The sequence below is a fragment of the Phycodurus eques genome, chromosome 4 (genome assembly GCF_024500275.1).
Source record: "Phycodurus eques isolate BA_2022a chromosome 4, UOR_Pequ_1.1, whole genome shotgun sequence".
NCBI classification, from domain to species: domain Eukaryota; kingdom Metazoa; phylum Chordata; class Actinopteri; order Syngnathiformes; family Syngnathidae; genus Phycodurus; species Phycodurus eques.
The window spans coordinates 9271850-9290871 of NC_084528.1; the positions used below are offsets into that span (position 1 = coordinate 9271850).

The 19022-nt window shown below is 39.5% G+C and overlaps 1 protein-coding gene across 1 annotated transcript in view; it reads left to right on the plus strand.

Moving 5' to 3' along the window:
• The first annotated feature begins 532 nt into the window (after positions 1 to 532).
• LOC133401193 (myelin basic protein-like) overlaps positions 533 to 19022 on the plus strand; it is a 32745-nt gene continuing 14255 nt past the window's right edge. The window contains exons 1-2 of the mRNA XM_061673876.1: positions 533 to 797; positions 10550 to 10605. Coding sequence (XP_061529860.1) covers positions 10564 to 10605 — 42 coding nt within the window. The 5' untranslated portion in view covers positions 533 to 797; positions 10550 to 10563. The remainder of the gene's footprint in view (positions 798 to 10549; positions 10606 to 19022) is intronic.

Consider the following 19022-nt stretch of genomic DNA (forward strand, 5'->3'; position numbering starts at 1 on the left):
GGTACCTGAAAAATATCAGTACCCACAACTGGAAGTGCGACACCGCTGCTGTAGCTGGTGAATACCGATGGCGGCGCTGTCGTCTGTTGCAGGTTGCAACACACCTGCTGCTCAGGTAATTTCGCGCAAGAAGGAAGCGGGCCGCAGGGGCGCGGCTTCCGCAAACAACGAGGAAGCGGAGTGCAGCTCGCGGAAGAAGCTTGTGACAATTTCCAGGTCGAGTTTTGCTGTGCCCGACAGTATCAACATGCAAAGACAGGCATGCGAATAAAAAAAAAAAAAAAAAAAAAAACATAAATACACACCGAGGAATCCAAAAGAAACTTTTCAGGTCATGTTTTCTATTGAGATAATTTAGGTACATAAGCACACCAAGTATGCTGTCAAAGTCATTTCAGGTATGCACGAGACCTTGCTTTGGCAGAGGAACTATTTAACCCCTCCCTGCCACTGACAGCGACCAATTTTCACGGCAAATAACATGCACCGACGTGTTTTTCGGCTCGATTTCTTCCCGGAGCCGCATTCCGCCCCACCCCTCGCAAACACCATCATCACTACACGCCTACCGAAATCAGGAAGCGCCGACGCGCGCCGCTGTTTTCTTTTCCTCCTTTTATTTGCGTCCACATTTTGACGAGAGCAGCGTCGAGGAAAAACAAGTGAAGGGTTTGACATATTCGATGTTGACGACCACTGACAGGACTGAGGCTGTGGATGCAGTCGACGGGCTAACCGGAGAGAGAGAGAGAAGGGGGATGTGCGCGACAGCCCTGCTCTGAGCCACGACAACAACTGTGAGTAAACAGTAAAGCGGGGACACAAACACGATATGATTATGATCTTTTCCCATGTGTTTATATGCCTCCACTGCAACAGAACTGCGCGAGTGCGTGGTGGTGGACGACAAACACGTCATCCACTTCTGCGTATTTACTCCGCTTTGGCATGCGTCGTGTTTCGCAACAAATCATGTTTTTATGAATACCGTTTTCAGATTGATCGTAGTCTCCCCATTTGTCTCCAGGTTTTTGCCACTAATTGTACTTCTTCATAATTTGCCCCCCTCACGCACATCCTCAAATTGCTTAAATATTACTACAACCACAACCATCCCGACTGACTAATAACCGAACACAAATCTTGAAGACAACTCTGCTATAAATGTGCTATAAAGCAAATTATTCAGTTACATTTCAATTTTTTATAGGATTTGCATTCATTTGGGATGATATCAAAACCTACAAAAAACGGCCATTCACTTAATTTTGAGTATTACATGAATTCACACAATCTTTTCATGGAACTATTGGTATGTTTTCATAGAAGCTGAGTTTAAAGGGGAGTGTATATACTGACGATTTAAAGTATAGTAGGGCTACAAATGTTTACGGTCCCTGTTGATAATCTTGATATTTTACATCCAACCTCATTTGTTTTCCCAACGAATAACCCTTTAGTGTATGAAGTACTGCACATACTGCTATCAGGGGCCGCCATGAGATTTGATGCCTGTGAAAAATATCATTTTGGAACCCATAACTTTAATATTGCAAATTGAAAATGCTTTTTTCTGGGGGCCCTGTCAGGTCTTGGGCCATTGGACTCATCATCACTTTTCTCTCCTTTACTACCTGACTACTACAATGCGTATGTTGTGGAATTTTCCTAATCTTTTCAATATTTGGTTCAATATTTTAAAATTGTAAATGGATGGTATCAATTCAGTCAGTGTATGCTAGTAATTGTACATACTAAGGGTGGGAGAAAGGATTCTCAATTAGTTGATACATATGAGTAATTGATGAATAAATACTGGTAACCTATTGCTGGTAATGCAGAAGTTTAGCACCCTCCGGACATTGTGGCGTACATAGCGGGTCTTGTCGCTATAACAATGAATATATATTACAATCTTCAGTCGCATCATGTGACGTACAGACCCTTTCCAAAGAAATTTGAATACCATGGAAAAGTTGAATTAGTTCCATAATTCCATTCAAAGAGTTAAATTTTCATAGATTATAGATTCAGGCCCCACAGTTGAAATAATTTCAAGTATTTAATTGTTTATTTTCACATAAGGTGGTACGGTGGACGACTGGTTACAGCGTCTGCCTTACAGTTCTGAGGACTGGGCTTCAATCCCCGGCTCCGCTTGTGTGGAGTTTGCATGTTCTCCCCTTGCCTACGTGGGTTTTCCAGGCGCTCCGGTTTCCTCCCACATCCCAAAAACATGCATTAATTGGAGACTCTAAATTGCCCGTAGGTGTGAATGTGAGTGCGAATGGTTGTTTGTTTATGTGTGCCCTGCGATTGGCTGGCAACCATTTAGGGTGTACCCCGCCTCCTGCCCGAAGATAGCTGGGATAGGCTCCAGCACTCCCGCGACCCTTGTGAGGAGAAGCGGCTCAGAAAATGGATGGATGGATGGATTTTCACATAATGTGGGCTTCCAGCTCATAAAACCCAACAAATCAGGAATAAAATTTTTTTTTTAATACTATGAAGAAATCAGACCAAAATTTGCAGTGTTTTGCATTAATTTTTTTAATGTTTGAAACTGAGTGTCACACACTAACCCCAAATTATGTGAAAATAAACAAATAAATACTTGAAATTGTTTCAATTGTGGACCCTGAATCTATAATTCATGAAATTTTAACTTTTTGAATGGAATTATGGAAATAAATCATTTTTTCCATGATATTATTTTTTTTTGGAAAGGGTCTATAATACCCAAACCAGCTAAACTAGAAAATAGAACCACATTAATCGGGGGTTTGTTATGCCTGTGGCTCTGAGGAACGAACACCTGACACATCAGTCCATAACACGTTATTAGGATTCCCACATAGTTTTCAGGCAGGACACGCCCCACTGCATATCATCATTGGTGCCTGCGTCGCGGGAAGGGCAGGCTACGCAGCTGTAACCAGATGACCATCCCAAACATGTATCACATTTGTATGAAATAAAAACTAAGAAGTTTGTTCTGGTTAGGTTTAGGGCAAGGATAGGTTTTAGGATAGGTTAAGGTTAGGACTAGGGTGGGTTAGCGTTAGGTAAGTCACATACTTCTTTTCCCGTCTGGAACCAGAAGGGCGTGCTCTACCGGGATACTGCAGCCAATCATGGAGCAGCGGTATGTGTCCTGGAGCCAGTAATATTGGAGCAGGGTGTGTCCTGCCTGGAAACTACAGTATGTGGGAATTCTAATAAGGCATCAGTAACGAAGCATCTCAGTGCGATCCCTTTGTTGTTTTTGTGAGTGAAATCTGAATTGATTTGAGTGTGGAAAGACATAGAGCCTAATTCAGATATTTACCACTACAGGATGACATTGTAATTTATACATGTTCCATTTTATTTAAAAGAAGGTAATGGAAACAAATATGTCTGTAATTAATTTTAGTCGTGGAAATAGGGGTCATTACGAACACTGTTTTAAAAATTGAAAGTAGTCACACAGTAAGAAAAAAAAATTATGCTGTACAATGGATCAATTGAAGAGGCATCGTGATGCATCGATAAACTGTAACAGGTTAAAATCATAGCCTGCTGATGTGGTAAGAAATTTCCAACCCAAAAACATGCAATTCATATTATCATCCATCGATATTTTCTGTACTGCTTATACTGTATTTCACATCTCAAAAAACAAAGTTGGTTGTTGCATCACAAGTACCGGTACATGTGAAATAATCGCTGTAAAGTGTGATATTTCACAATCTCTGGTGAAATATGAAAATGCACTGTCGCTGTGATCCACGATGTGGGGATATACAGGGGGGTGAAAGGTAACTAGGCCTTGAAAATTGGTAATAATATCCATAGCCACCCCATTACAAACAGTGTTTCCCACAGGACCAGAATCTATTTGTGGTGGTGGCTAGCCGGCGGCCCGCCACAAATAAATGTTTATGTGGAAAACCCTGACAAATGTATTGAGGAAAATGGTACATGTTCTTTATTATATTGGAAAATGAAAGTAAATCCTTATATTTCATCAGAAGCACCAGTGATGTCAACCACTTTCCTTAAAGGGCCAGGGAAGGAATGAACAACCTTGTGAAAGACCCCGTCTGAAATATAATCCAGTATATGCACAATCAGTTTCCACATTCCGCAACAGTGGTACAAGCACTTTCTCCTCGCATGAGTGAATGGCGAAGGGGATGGTTTCAAAGCACCCATAGGAACTCTAAAGTCTACAATGTCTTTTTTTTCCAACACAAAATGTCACCACGGAGCTGCCAAAGATGACAATAGACGGGGTTTCGGCTTGCTTCATGTTTATCATGTTTATGTATCATATGATATTTGTATAAATAAATGATATACATGTATTCAACTTTTGTCTGAAGACACTAGCTATAAAGAAAAATAAAATAGCTTGTTTGGCTTCAAACAATCATGTTATCAATCCAAGTTATGCTCGTTAGCATAGCATACACAGAAAGTCAGCTATCCCGTGTCCCGCGTTGGTCACGTGACGTTCTGCATATAGCGGATTGAGAACCTACTGAAGTCGTGTCTCCAAGTCCTCCAGTGTCTGAGGTTTTGTCTTGTACAGAAAACGCTATGAGTGTTGTCTGTTTAAATTTTTTTTCGAAATGACTTCATTCATTCATTCATTTTCCATACCGTTTCTCCTCACTAAATTCGTGGGCGGGCTGGAGCCAATCCCAGCTATCTTCAGTGAAACAAAAAAATTCTATAGGCAAATTCTAAGGCCCAGTTACTTTTCATCCACCCTTTACAGTACCCTAATCGGTCATAACATGATGACTACTCGAACAATCTAAAGAGATCCAATTCACGATCTGTATCAAAAATGGTCATTACAAAGTTGACCATTTAGATTACCGCCATACAAGAAAGGATGCCGGTAGTTGCAGTTTAACCTTCAAATCCTTTAAGGCCAAGGCTCTGTTTGCCTGTGACTATTTGGCTGGTAAATCTGCAGGGATGTGTTGAATTTCATAAGATATTCATCAGCACACTTGGGACCAAATATAATGTGCATTTGCATTACTTTCTCTTTGTGAACAGGCACATTTATACGAGTTAATAGAAACTAGTAGCAACAAGTCCCCAAAATTGTGAGTGTATGTGAATACAATTAACAAATTCAGAAGTGTTGAATGTGAAGGTGATACAGTATATTGAAATTAGTCAACTTCCGTCCTCTCTTCCTCTCCAGTTGTTGCCTCTTCTCGGTAAACAGTCTGAGTCACATTACCTGCAGTACAAACAGCCCCAGAACTACAATACAGTTTTGTTGTTGTTGTTGCTGTTGTTGGTTGACCATATAGGCTTGGTGCTGCCTGTCAACATGAGGCACTAAACTGACCACATGCATATGCTGTCATCTGCAGCAGGAGCTCAGCTTGCATTGTTGGGACAGTTCAGTATTTTCACTCCAAATCCATGTTAAGAGGTTGTAACTTGTCTTGTTAGACATCAAACCCCGTGTGACTGTGATTGTCCATCTCAGTTTGAGAAGATTATGCGTAGTCCTCATGCATGAGAGTGTATCGCAAGGACACCCCTGGGAGGAATGGGAGGTACCCATGCATAATGAAACAAAACAAACAAATGCTTGAATTAACAGCACATAATTTATGCACAGTAGTGCCCACAGAGAGACATGTTTTGTATCATCCTCACAACAGCCTTCTTTTTAACAAACACAAATTTAAAATCTGCAACTGCCAGTACAGTGTATTATTTTCCAACATCTTCCCAGCAATACATTTAGACTAGGCATATGGTCATGACAGATGGATTTAAAATAAAGAAACGTTTGTCTGTTAAATGTGCATTTTAGAATCAATGTTAAATTTTGTCGTAGACATCTTAATGGGTACATAATTAGCTATTTAATGTTTGTATAAAAATAGGTCTCTGTGTCTGCCCACACATCAAGTGTGAAATTGAAGTATTACACACCCTCAAGTCCACTGTCATTTTAATGAAAGCCGGACTCGCCATTGGTCCAGCAGTATGTGGGGTGGGGTGAAGACTGGCTCACTGAAAAACAAGTTCACCCCTAAAAAAAAAGCTGGTTTCACAATGGCAAGAAATATGCACAAAATTTGGGGCAATTATATAAATACTTTGAGTCTAAAAGCATTTCTATAATTCATGATCTTTGGGGTATTTTGACAAAAGCATGCCACAGACATGCTATTAAGACACTTGGGAACTGTTTTAAATTGTGGAAGAAGAAAAAAACACAATATGTTTATTAAAACCTTGTAAGCCTGATAAATTTCAATGCATGGCAGTAACCAATTAAAAAAAAAGTGTTGAAATAATATATATATGAAAATAAACCTTCAGCGGCACAGTGAACAACTGGTTAGCACATCTGCCTCACAGTTCTGAGGACACTCGTTCAAATCCGGCCTCACCTGTGTGGAGTTTGCATGTTCTCCCCATGCCTGCGTGGGTTTTTCTTCCACATCACAAAAACATGCATGGTAGGTTAATTGAAGACTCTAAATTGCCCGTAGGTGTGAATTTGTGTGTGAATGGTTGCTTGTTTTCTACAGTATGGGTCCTACGATTGGTAGTCAACCAGTCCAGGGTGTAGCCCGCCTTTCGCCCAGCGTTAGCTGGGATAGGCTCCAGCACACCTGCGACCATAGGGAGGATAAGTGGTACGGAAAATGAAAATAAATCTTCAGAAAATCTTTATCTATTGTACAGCCAATGTTGTAGGAAACTTGACGTGTTTATCAGCAATACTGTCACGATTGGTTTTTGAAGGAGATGAAGGCAAGGCAAAAACGTGGAGGACCCAAGTGCAGGCAAGGTAGAAGTCCCAAAAATATTTAATTCCAAATCAAAGGTAAACAAGAGTCAAGGAAAAAGCAAACTAAACAAAGTCCCCAAACTGATATTGAAAGTAACAAAGAAACACTTGAACAAACCAAAAATGGAACCAAAACATGACTGGTGAGTAAGACGTGGAACAGACAGGGACAATGACACTTGACAATGACATCCTACAATGACAGTGAACCAACAAGACCTGAACGAAACCAGGGAACTAAATACAAACAGATTGCCGAGACAACGAGGAACACCTGGACAAGACACGAGTAGCTGGAGAGAGCTGATTGGTCGACACAAGGCAGAAGGTTGACGAGAACAGGTGGACACAACAAACAAATGAGCCCACGGCAAACATGGAACACCGGAAAACACAACACAACCCAACCCAAAACACAGACCATGACAAATACAAGTGTAAAAATTAATTATCCACCATAATATCTAATAGTAATATTGTGTTGCAGGCATTCATTTAAAAAAAAAATACTGCCACACTAGTGTAAAAAAGTTATTAACCGTTATTAAACGTAACATATATAAAACACTACCTTTAGTTAAAAGTGAGGGCACTGATTGCAACTAAGTTCCAGAAATCAACAGTAAACTAAATACGAAACGAACAAATACAAAGACAAAAATAATCATGTTAATAATAAAACAGATCCATTGTAAACATTGCAATAAGTGCTGCTTGTGTTAACAAAGCGGGAAGGACAGCAGGCAGTGGAACTGATGTTTCAGAGCAACAGTGGGAGCCCTCAGGCTTTTCTCAGTGGAGGAACTGCTGTACTTCTCACCAGACATTTACAGCTGACTGGTCACTGAGTTGACAACATCTACGTATTGGCCTCTTCTCCTGGTTGTATTTTCAGTATAGCCCTTCTCACTTATTCAACAAACTGACATTGCTATCCTGACAAGGAACAATTATGTCATCATGAGTATGAGTCATGAGGGTGACTATATGTTAACTAGCAGCCCATGACTTTTGTGGGCTCATTCAGTTTGGATTTCTTGACATGCAGAAGTAACATTTTAATATGACCAATTAGCTCAACATATCTTCTCATTATGACTTGCCTTGCTTGCAACTTCATTGAGTTAGATGGGACACGTACTAGGGTCACATTGTGTTTTTTTGTTGTTGTGTCTGATCACATTTGTGGAGTGGTGGCAGTTCCGTGCAGCACGTGTTCTGACAAGAATCAGGCAGTAGATGGCAAATAATGGCCTTTAATGTGAACCCACAAACAAATGACAAAGACTGATCTACTGAGTGCAGCTAGTTAACTCGTGGTGCAACATAATATGTCATTAAAACAATGCAGCCAACATGCTGTAAATACTACCTCATCTTAACTAGCTGACTATATTAGTTTTTATATTACTATATAGGCATTCATCAAAACTACAGTCACAAAAAATACAGTATATGGGCCAGGTTATATAATTCTTAGTGTAATGATGAAATTAAAATCCTACCACTAAACTACTCCTGTTCTCCCACTTGCAGTCTGAAGGCGAGATTGACTCAGTAATTAAGTGTTTTGGTAAATCTCCTGTTGACTTTCCATCCAAAAACAATAAAGACTGCAGTGCACATTTGCTCAACACAAAATTATTGCTGACTGCATGCATTAGTCATGTTTGAACACAATGATAAGCTTCAGTGGCAAAATGAATGCTCAAATAAAGAGGCCGATGTAATGCTTGCTGGATTTGAAACTATGCTCACTGGAGGCAAATACCGTTACTTGAGGACCTTTGACCTCAAATCCTTGAGTATAGAGCTTACAGTGGCAGCTTGTTACTACTTGGTCCTCTAGTCACACTCTTTGGCCTTCTTCCACTGGCACGCACACATAATGTACATATTACATAAGTTGCTCAGACTGAAGGACTACGGTGGAAACAAAAAATAAAACTAAATCAAATTTGTTGTGCATTTTTGGTATTTATTTATAATCAAACCACGTAACTTTGTCTTACAAAAGTCCGCTAACTTAATGGTAACACACAATGCAAAATGCAGTCATAGTTGTAGTTGCCTTTTCAGATAGGTGTGCAGTTATCACACTCTCCATCACAAGACTTGCATATTTTGTACATCACCATGCTACCAAGTTAGTTTTTAATAAAAAAATTCCTCATGCTTGAGGCCCCTCTGCTTGTTCGCTGCACTGACCGACAACCTGTTGATTTCAGCAAGGCGTCCGTATTGTTAATGCCAAGACACATGACTGACGATCAGTTGACTTCAAGCTTTTACCGTCATTGTGGAGTGGTAAAAGTGAGGTGTCCACTCGTCGATTCAATGTTGACACCAAATGCTGAAAAGTAAGGGATATAGCAGGGTCTGGAAAGTTGAACCGCAATATAGTGGGAGCTCACTGTATAGGGTTAAACTGGAAAAATAGTTTTTTAACACCACCCCTATGGCTTTCTAAATCACAGGACACTGGGGGCGAGAGGAAAGGCTGGCATATTGTGTTTGCGTGTGGGCTCATGAAGTAATGTTGCTGAATTATAATTGTAGGCTTTTATCACACACCCACCGCTCAACAGCCCTTTCTGCCTTTTTTCCACTAGATTATGCAACAGTCTTTTCTCGCAAGTCCTTCCAGGATCACAGCTCTGATTGTGTAAGGTTCTATAGTGAAACTGGCTGTTTCATATTGAAACTGGCTGCTCATATTTAGTTTCTGTGACATCTTTCTATGCTTGACAAAAACATTTTGGTCTGCAGTAAATTTGAATACGGCACTAAACTCAACACCCAACTTCTGGTATAATTAGCAGTACGTTTTGCCATATTTTTGGGTTGCTAGCTTTTGCTTCCCGAGTTTTTCTTTTCTAAAATTATAAACTCCCCTAACACAGACAATAGAAGAGCTCATATAAAAGGCCAATTCATAGGGTTGAAAATTGCTTTTTCCATTACTACTTACTGTTCAATTTTAGAATACATTTTGCTTATAATTTCTATTTAAAGGCACTAGTCTTTTCAGCAATCCCCTGTTGTTTTTATTTAAATTAATATTTTAAAGAAACCCTAACCAACTTAATTAGATTCATAGCTGTTGATGATACTGGTGAAAGTGCCACTCATTTGCGTTCGGTGTTTTATAGCACACTGCATATCATTAGCATAATAGCATAATTGCCCAAGTCGTTTTTAACTAACTTTCAATATAGCAATCAAAAATACCAATGCGCTTGCCAAAAATCATGTATTTTCTTTGTCTGTGTAAATTTTCAGTTATCCAGGTCATGGTAATCTGCAAAGATTGAATTGAGGCAACTGGACTCTTCTTTGTTGAATTTTCTCCTTGATGTCTGAAAACATTCAAAAATGATTTAGGCAATTATGCGATTCACAAATCCTACAAATTCCTTGTGTGTTTTTTGGACATACTTGGCAAATAAAGATGATTCAGATTCAGATGATTCAGAATCAGATTCAGATTAGGCTAATGATATATACAGCGTGATATTAGGAATGCTAGATGAAATCACAACGGAAATTGTTTTGCATTACAAAATTATTATTAGTGGTGTGCAACATTCTGGGTATATTCACGTGTCTAGGTAGATTTTATTCATACTTTAGTAATCACTCTTCTTGCTTATACAGTATAAGCAGTATGACCTCGCTCTGACCCTTTTTATTGAGTACTGGTTTTTACTGGTCTTTCCTTTTCAGCCTCTGTCAGCAGCATGGGGCAGCGTCTAGGAAGGAGAGACTCACCAACAGACAAGGTACAAGTCCCTTAAGGTCCTTCAATGTCTATATGTCAGTGTGAACATTAGCTTTTATTAGTTGGAATTTGGACTGATTGTGGACAAGCATTCATGTTCCTTTATTCCCACTAACTGGAGTCAACCTTTCAAATTCCCTCAAATAACAGAGCAGTGTGTAAAAAGAAAAAACTAAATCATATTTTTTTTCAGGATTAATCTCTATATTTTCACTTGACTAATCTGTAACAAAAGTGCTTTACCCATTAGACCACCTGTTATAAAGGGAACACCCAGCTTCACTGAATGCTTTTCAATGCCTTCATTTTACAATTTAGAACACGAATAAGGACAAACTGAATTCCTCTTTTTATACACAAATTTAAGGATGCTCACTAGGCTTTAAGATTTATAAAAACAATTATCAAGCATTGCATTCACCCACTAAAACTAATTACCAAATCTGATAATTTAGCTGTAGTATAAACACTGGGTAAAGAGTTAATACATTTAAGCAATGTATAGATGTATAGGAACCTTTAGAAATTTACAAGATTAATTCGAGTTTTCATACTTTGAGCTGAACAAGAAGTTTTTTTATTATTATTATTATGGTAAAAAAAAAACAATGCACTGTGTCACAAAGTGAAAGAACTAATTTGTCAAGCTCTCATCCAAAATACAATGTATTTTACTCACATCTAACTGCACAACACTTGATAATCCAAATTCTATAAATGTAGTCATGATTGAAGATTGAGAACACCTGCATGTGGCTACTTATTGTGTTGTCAGAATGTTAACACCCACTATACACTATGTTTGTCTGTGGATCATCCTCTGATGAACAGTCCAGACTGCCTGTAAGGCTGTCACTAGAACCTTTCTGTGTACCCATTTCATTTATAATGGTTAAATGTTACGAGGACTTTTGTTCAACTGCAGTAAGTTACACACTGATATACTATACTATTACTGAAGATAGTGTGACATGTGGTCAATACTTCCCAGGAATTGAGAATCAAAGAAAATGTCAAGGTAGATTTTGGAGTGTATGGGAGTTATCTATTCTTCCAGAAGAACATTTGTGAGGTCAGATCACTGATGCTGGTTGAGAGGCCCGGGCTTGAAAACTCTATTCCAGTTCATCCCAAAGGAGATGGGTGGGTTCAGGGCTTGGGCATTCAAATCCATCCAAAGCAAACCCATCTAATCATACATGTCCAACCGGAACCAAAAAGGACCTCCACAAACTGTTGGAAGCATAAAGTTGTCTAAAGTTGCCCCAGTAAGCCAAACATGTTCACCCATTTCTAGCCTGAGTGGTTATTTCAAGGTTTGTCTCAAACATTTTGTCTGTCTTGTGTCTATTTATCATAAAAGACATAAAAGACAAACATTTGTAAGTTGTTGACATTGTTCTTCAGATTTGACTCAGCATTTTGCCATGTCAGAAGCGTGGGTTAGATCGTGTGTTGGTAAGCAGTTATATTTTGTGATGGGTTATTTTCTTCCTGTCGAAATACTTGTTCATTGAGTGTGTAGCAAGAACTGTCCATCCATTTTCTCTTCCACTTACACTATTTATACGTAAAGGCATCAGCATGGATCAATGACTGCTTTGAACTGGGGTTATAAAAAGAAGGTTTGCAGTGTTGGGAAAGTTAATTTTCTACACGAACTAGTTCAAAGTTCAGTTCACCGTTCTAAAAATGAAGTATTTCATAGTTCTTTTTTTTTTTTTTTTAATTATCAATATGTTGCTGATAGGCTGTTTCATTTAAAATACTGGCATTTCATTTTCCCATTGTTGCCACTCATTCAGTCCACATTGTCACAATTCGTTTTTGACTGAACCCAGAAGCAGGTGGAGGCTGAGAGGTTATGATGAAAGGTTTATTGAAAGAGGAAATGGAGATGATCCTTCAGACGTGCTGGTGGGTTGTAGAGGCAGGGAACGTGTGGCAGGCAATGGCGAGAACAGGTGAATGGCGAGAACAGGTGAATGGCTTGGCGGCGTGGTAGAAGAAGTCAACTCGGCAGGGGACACGGAGGGAGCACTGAGGACAAGGAGAAACATGGAGGTCAGAAAGATAGCCAGGAATGGCGTAGCTTACGTGAATGCTTGAGAGCCATTGTACCACAGGAGAACAAATTGCACAAAACTAAATTGCACAAATATATTTGAGCCACGCCTTTGCAACATTCATTCTGTTTTGTTAGCTGCAGACATGACGGGTGAGAGGCTGTTACTGTTGGTGTGAGCGTGGGGTCAGGTTGAAACTGGAACACATGCATCCATCCATCCATTTTCTGAGCCGCTTCTCCTCACTAGGGTCGTGGGCGTGCTGGAGCCTATCCCAGCTATCATCGGGCAGGAGGCGGGGTACACCCTGAACTGGTTGGGAACACATGCAATTGAATGATATTATATAATTAAGATGAGCCTTGCTTAAGTCATTATTGTCACAGACGCTCAAAATTATAGAAGCTGTCAAGAGTGTGGGCCATTAGAGGCGAGATGGCTATCAGCTTTGAAAAGGTTACAGGGTTGTTGTGTGTAGGCTATTGTGGGTGAGGGGGAAAAAAGAAATAGATGTCAGCTAAAAGCTTTTTCCTATGTCGTGGACCGTGTACTTCTTCTTATATTTTCCTGCCTGGCTGAAGCCTAATGGGCAAAGGGATTGTGTCAGTGCATTGGGAAAAGGGAAGCCCAAACAAGCTGGAAGACTTGTCTCAGCTGACCCCCAATCTTTTCATTTGCCAGAAAATTCCTTAGTTCAAAGCAGATTGTGTCAAATGCAAATGTCCTAGGAGAGGGATTATTGCAACTGGAGCAAATTACAGCCACAATTAATTAAGTAATGTCGAGGTAATATTGTTACATTAACATCTTTATTTCAGCGTCAATCAGATCTGAATATTATTATCTTTGTAAATGTGGAATCCTTGATGTAGATCTTGTATTTGGTGCAAGTCGCCATATAGTTTGCAGCTGGTCGCTGTAGTTCCCTTTTTTTTTTTGTTTTTTTGGGGGGGTTCACTAAACTAACATAAGTCAATTGCCCAGCTTGCAAAACAACTGGTAGTCATAGCAATAATTAGACAAGAGCATGACAGAGTCACACAGGTTGTTTTTGGGTGCAAGTTAGGTCTGATCCCCCTCCCATTTACAGGACAGGAAGGGTCTAATATTATCACAGCTCAAGACATGCTTTCTTCAATTGTTAGTTTTGCAACTCTATTAATATTTTGTTACTTCCGGAATGTATTAAATAACAACTGCTACTGTACAGTATTTCTTAAGACGAGGCATAGTCAAATTGCATTGCACACTTGCGTTATTGTGACACATCACATAGTTCCTGCTGAGTTGCTGTAGAACTGATTTGGTTTTCTGCGGTCTCAGCATCAGCATGTACTTCAGGATGTGGTGCGAGGCAGGCCACGCGGCCACTGTGCATTCAGATTCACAGTGCTTCTTGTAAATACTAAGCAGATAAATATACTGCAGCAAAATCAGTCCCTAGTCACCAATTTCTCACGTGACTAAGGTCAATCGGTATGATTACAGTGTAGTCAACAGTAGCGGGCGGCCTTCAGTGACTTAATCCACCTCTTAATAACACCATCACATCGAAAAAAATAATATACAAAAATGCTACAAATGTATAACTATGTGTGGCATTAAAGAAGAGACAGCCCATATTCAGCTCAAACAATCAGAGCACTATTTAGCTGAACCAATCAGTGAATGGGAAATACCAACGTGACTCAGCCTGTGTCAAGGTGCAGAGTGTTGAATCTAAAATCTGATTGGTTAGACCATTTCACCGGAGTGTGTTTGTGTTTCACTTTGTTTACGTCAGTACTTGGGATTCTGAAGGCCTTTGGTAGATAACATTTACAACCCCAATTTCAATTAAGTTGGGACGTTGTGTTAAACATAAATGAAAACAGAATACATCCATCCATCCATTTTCTGATCCGCTTCTCCTCACTAGGGTTGCGGGCGTGCTGGAGCCTATCCCAGCTATCATCGGGCAGGAGGCGGGGTACACCCTGAACTGGTTGCCAGCCAATCGCAGGGCACATACAAACAAACAACCATTCGCACTCACATTCACACCTACGGGCAATTTAGAGTCGTCAATTAACCTACCACGCTTGTTTTTGGGATGTTGGAGGAAACCGGAGTGCCCGGAGAAAACTCACGCAGGCATAGGGAGAACATGCAAACTCCACACAGGCGGGGCCGGGGATTGAACCCCGGTTCTCAGAACTGTGAGGCAGACGCTCTAACTAGTTGGCCACCATGCCGCCAAAACAGAATACAATGATTTGCAAATCATGTTCAATCTATATTTAGCTGAATACACTACAAAGACATGATATTTAATGTTCAAACTGATCAACTTTATTGTTTTTAGCAAATACTCATTAACTTAGAATTGTATGGCTGCAACACATTCCAAAAAACCTGGGACTGGTAGCAAAAGAGACTGAGAAAGTTGAGGAATGCTCATCAAACACCTGTTTGGAACATCCCCCAGGTGAACAGGCTAATTGGGAACAGGTGGGTGCCTTGATTGGGTATAAAAGGAGCTTCCATAAATTGCTCAGTCATGCACAAGCAAAGATGGGGTGAGGTTCACCTCTTTGTGAACAAGTCCATCAAACAAAAAATAGTTTTAGTTTAAGGACAAAACAGTTTAAGGACAATGTTCCTCAACATACAATTGCGAGGAATTTAGGGATTTCATCATCTACGGTCCATAATATCATCAAAAGGTTCAGTGAATCTGGAGAAATCACTGCATGTAAGCGGCAAGGCCAAAAACCAACATTGAATGCCCGTGACCTTTGATCCCTCAGGAGGCACTGCATCAACCAACATCAATGCCAATGCGTAAAGGATATCACCACATGGGCTCGGGAACGTTCAGAAAACCAATGTCGAAAACGTATGTACAGTTCGGCGCTAGATCCGTTACTGCAATCTGAAACTCTAGTGTGCAAAGCAAAAGCCACTTATCAACAACACCCAGAAATGCCGTCGGCTTCTCTGGGCCCGAGCTCATCTAAGATGGACTGATACAAAGTGGAAAAGTGTTCTGTGGTCCGACGAGTCCACATTTCAATTTTTATTTGTAAATTTTGGACGTCGTGTCTTCCGGGCCAATGAGGAAAAGAACCATCCGGACTGCTATGGACGCAAAGCTCAAAAGCCAGCATCTGCGATGGTATGGGGCTGTGTTAGTGCCAATGGCATGGATAACTTACACATCTGTGAAGGCACCATTAATACTGAAAGGTATATACAGGTTTTGGAGAAACATATGCTGCCATCCAAGCAACATCTTTTTCATGGACGCCCCTGCTTATTTCAGCAAGACAATGCCAAACCACATTCTGCACATGTTACAACAGTGTGGCTTTGTAGTAAAAGAGTGCCGGTAATAGACTGGCCTGCCTGCAGTCCAGACCTGTCTCCCATTGAAAATGTGTGGCGCATTATGAAGCGTAAAATACAACAATGGAGACCCCGGACTGTTGAACAGCTAAAGCTTTACATCAAGCAAGAATGGGAAAGAATTCCACCAACAAAGCTTCAACAATTAGTGTCCTCAGTTCCCAAATGTTTGTTGAATGTTGTTAAAAGAAAAGTGATCTAACACAGTGGTAAACATGACCCTGTCCCAACCTTTTGGGAACGTGTTGCAGCCATAAAATTCTAAGTTAATGATTATTTGCTAAAAACAATAGTTTATCAATTTGAACATTGAATATCTTGTCTTTGTAGTGTATTCAATTAAATATAGGTTGAACATGATTTACAAATCATTGTATTCTGTTTTTATTTATGTTTAACACAACGTCCCAACTTCATTGGAATTGGGGTTGTAGATGGCAACACATAGAAGCTGAAATGTGATTGGACAAAAAAAACTGTACATATACAACACTGTACATGACTGGAAGCTGAGCAAAGCATATGTAGACTTGGAAATAAATTAATATATATTATATATTACTTATATACATATGTTTTATTATATTATAATACATTTAAATAATTAATGATTTAATTAAGTTGTAATTGTAGGTCAATGCTTTTGATCGTGTTTAGTCTAGCAGAGAAGGCTCTGAAGGCCTTCACGATACACCATAGGTGGTCAGGGTATCATATTGCAGGCCACATTTTATCAGAAGAGTTACATCAGCATGAAGTAGAAATGTTCTCTACATTTCAATGGCTATCAAGAAAATTAAGAATGGGAAATGGCAAATTAATACCCTACTTGTATGGATTCACCGAGGTATGTTTATTTCCGTAAATAAATGCTTCAGAAAATGTAAAATGTAATTGTAAAATGAAATCCAAATATTAAATCTCAGTCGAAAGCTCCAAACCAAATATTGAAACAAATTGTGAAAATTGAGCGAAATGAAGAAAGAACTCTCCAGATGAGGGAGCCTAAGGCTCAGCTTGACACTCCACTGTTGTTCCCAATTACAGCAATGTAATGTGACCACTTGGCTTGTTCTTCTCTCTCTCTCTCTCTCTCTCTCTCTCTCTCTCTCTCTCTCTCTCTCTCACTCTCTGTCACTCTCTCTCTCTCTCTCTCTCTCAATGGGTTGTGTTGTGACATTGACGTCTTAAAAATAACTGTACTTTTAACACTGCAGCTTTGTCTTGAGCAGAGTTCTCACAGTCTGTCCTTAATTCATCTGCCCTAACTATACGAATGCTTGAATAAGAATGAGCTCAAATTACTCTGCATGTTCCACTAAAATGAACATTTGACTCGAGGTTCTTTATAACCAGTATCAATATTAAACCTATGAACTAAAAGGCAGTACTTGTAACTCACCCAGTGGACTTAATATTCATTAATTAATGTTTCAGCTAAAAGTTAAATATAGCATTGTTAAAATAGTTATTTTAACTGTTTTAACTATTTAATTTTATTGTTTCACTCACCCAGTTGACTGAGAGTTGACTTCATTGATAGCATTGTTAAAATAACTATTTTGCTATGTAGCTGTCCCTGTATTCTGTTTCATCACGTCAAATGGTTTTTATGTGCAAGTTTCCACTTGACTTCTTGTTTTTCAGCTTGTAGCCTTTTATTTTGAAGGGTATGCACCGGAACTCCGCATTTTGGCACGAAAAGTAACTTCACACGGCACCAGTGATTGTTTTGTATTTATTTTTATTTTTTATTTTATTTAATTTATTTTTTAATGGATGGAACCATAAGAAATTATGGTATATGCTGGCTCCTCAAAGTAGGAAAGCAGACAACAAAGCCTAAATTAACCCAATTTGAAATGAAATTAAGATAATGAATTAAAAAAAAACAATTATGGCTCTCCTCATTTGCTGACGTCTGACTCAGTTTTGGGTGAATCCTGACAGCTAATTAATGTACTTGATAGATTGTTTGGCTGCTTTCCACTGATAACAGGTGCAACGTAGTAACAAGGTACAATGTGCTGTCAATGAAATGCAGCTATAGTGACGGATAAATTACTTAATTTTCCCGGTAAATTACTTAATGAATTAAAATAATTCACTCTCATATAAATGTAACCTAAATCTCTGATGAAAGAGGAAAAAAAATCTCAATTTACACTGAGGGTGTGTTATTTCAAAGTTTTTGAGAAGAAACAGTAGCTGATTTCAAAGTGATTTCGTGATGAACATGCTATGCTTCACACTGACAAATCTGAACTCTAAATATTGATAGCGACAACGGATCAGAATGCACCTTTTTGGCATTCCACATTGTGATTTAAACTGATGAATCCGAATGCTGCATATTAATATCAGCAGTGAATAAAAATGCACCCTCTTGGCATATCAGGTAGTTCCAGCCACATCTTCTGACTGCTCTGTTCTTTCCCTAAAGTGAGAGCCAGAAAAAAAGACGTGTTTTTTATTGCTCCTGTGATGTGCGTTCTAGACCCTGTAAAGTGAATTCAGAGATTTGGTTCTATACCTGTTTGAAGATAATTGCTGAAAATGTAGAAAGACAGAACTATGCAGTGCTTAATTATGGCGACTGCTTTTCACCATTTCAGTTTTCCTGATATTTTTTGGTATCGTAGCAAAAACAGCGCAGCGTCACGCACTTTGGAGCTTGACATAAGGCCCCCATCCCCCACTATATGAGAACTCGAGCACCCTCGTTTGCATCAGCAGTTATCCTGAACAATTGCCTCTGCCTACACCCCGAAAATGCATCTTCCCTTCAGATAGTCAGCTGACTTGGCCGCTTTAGAGTGCCTTGTTGTCAGCTGTGACTGCGCGCACGTCACTGTGAGATAGGCAGAAGTGCAAGAAGGGGAAAAGAAAGGGAAATTGAAAAAAATAACTAGCAACCCTTTATTGCTCAGTGACTGCTTATTTTTTTTTGTCAATGTCTTCATGT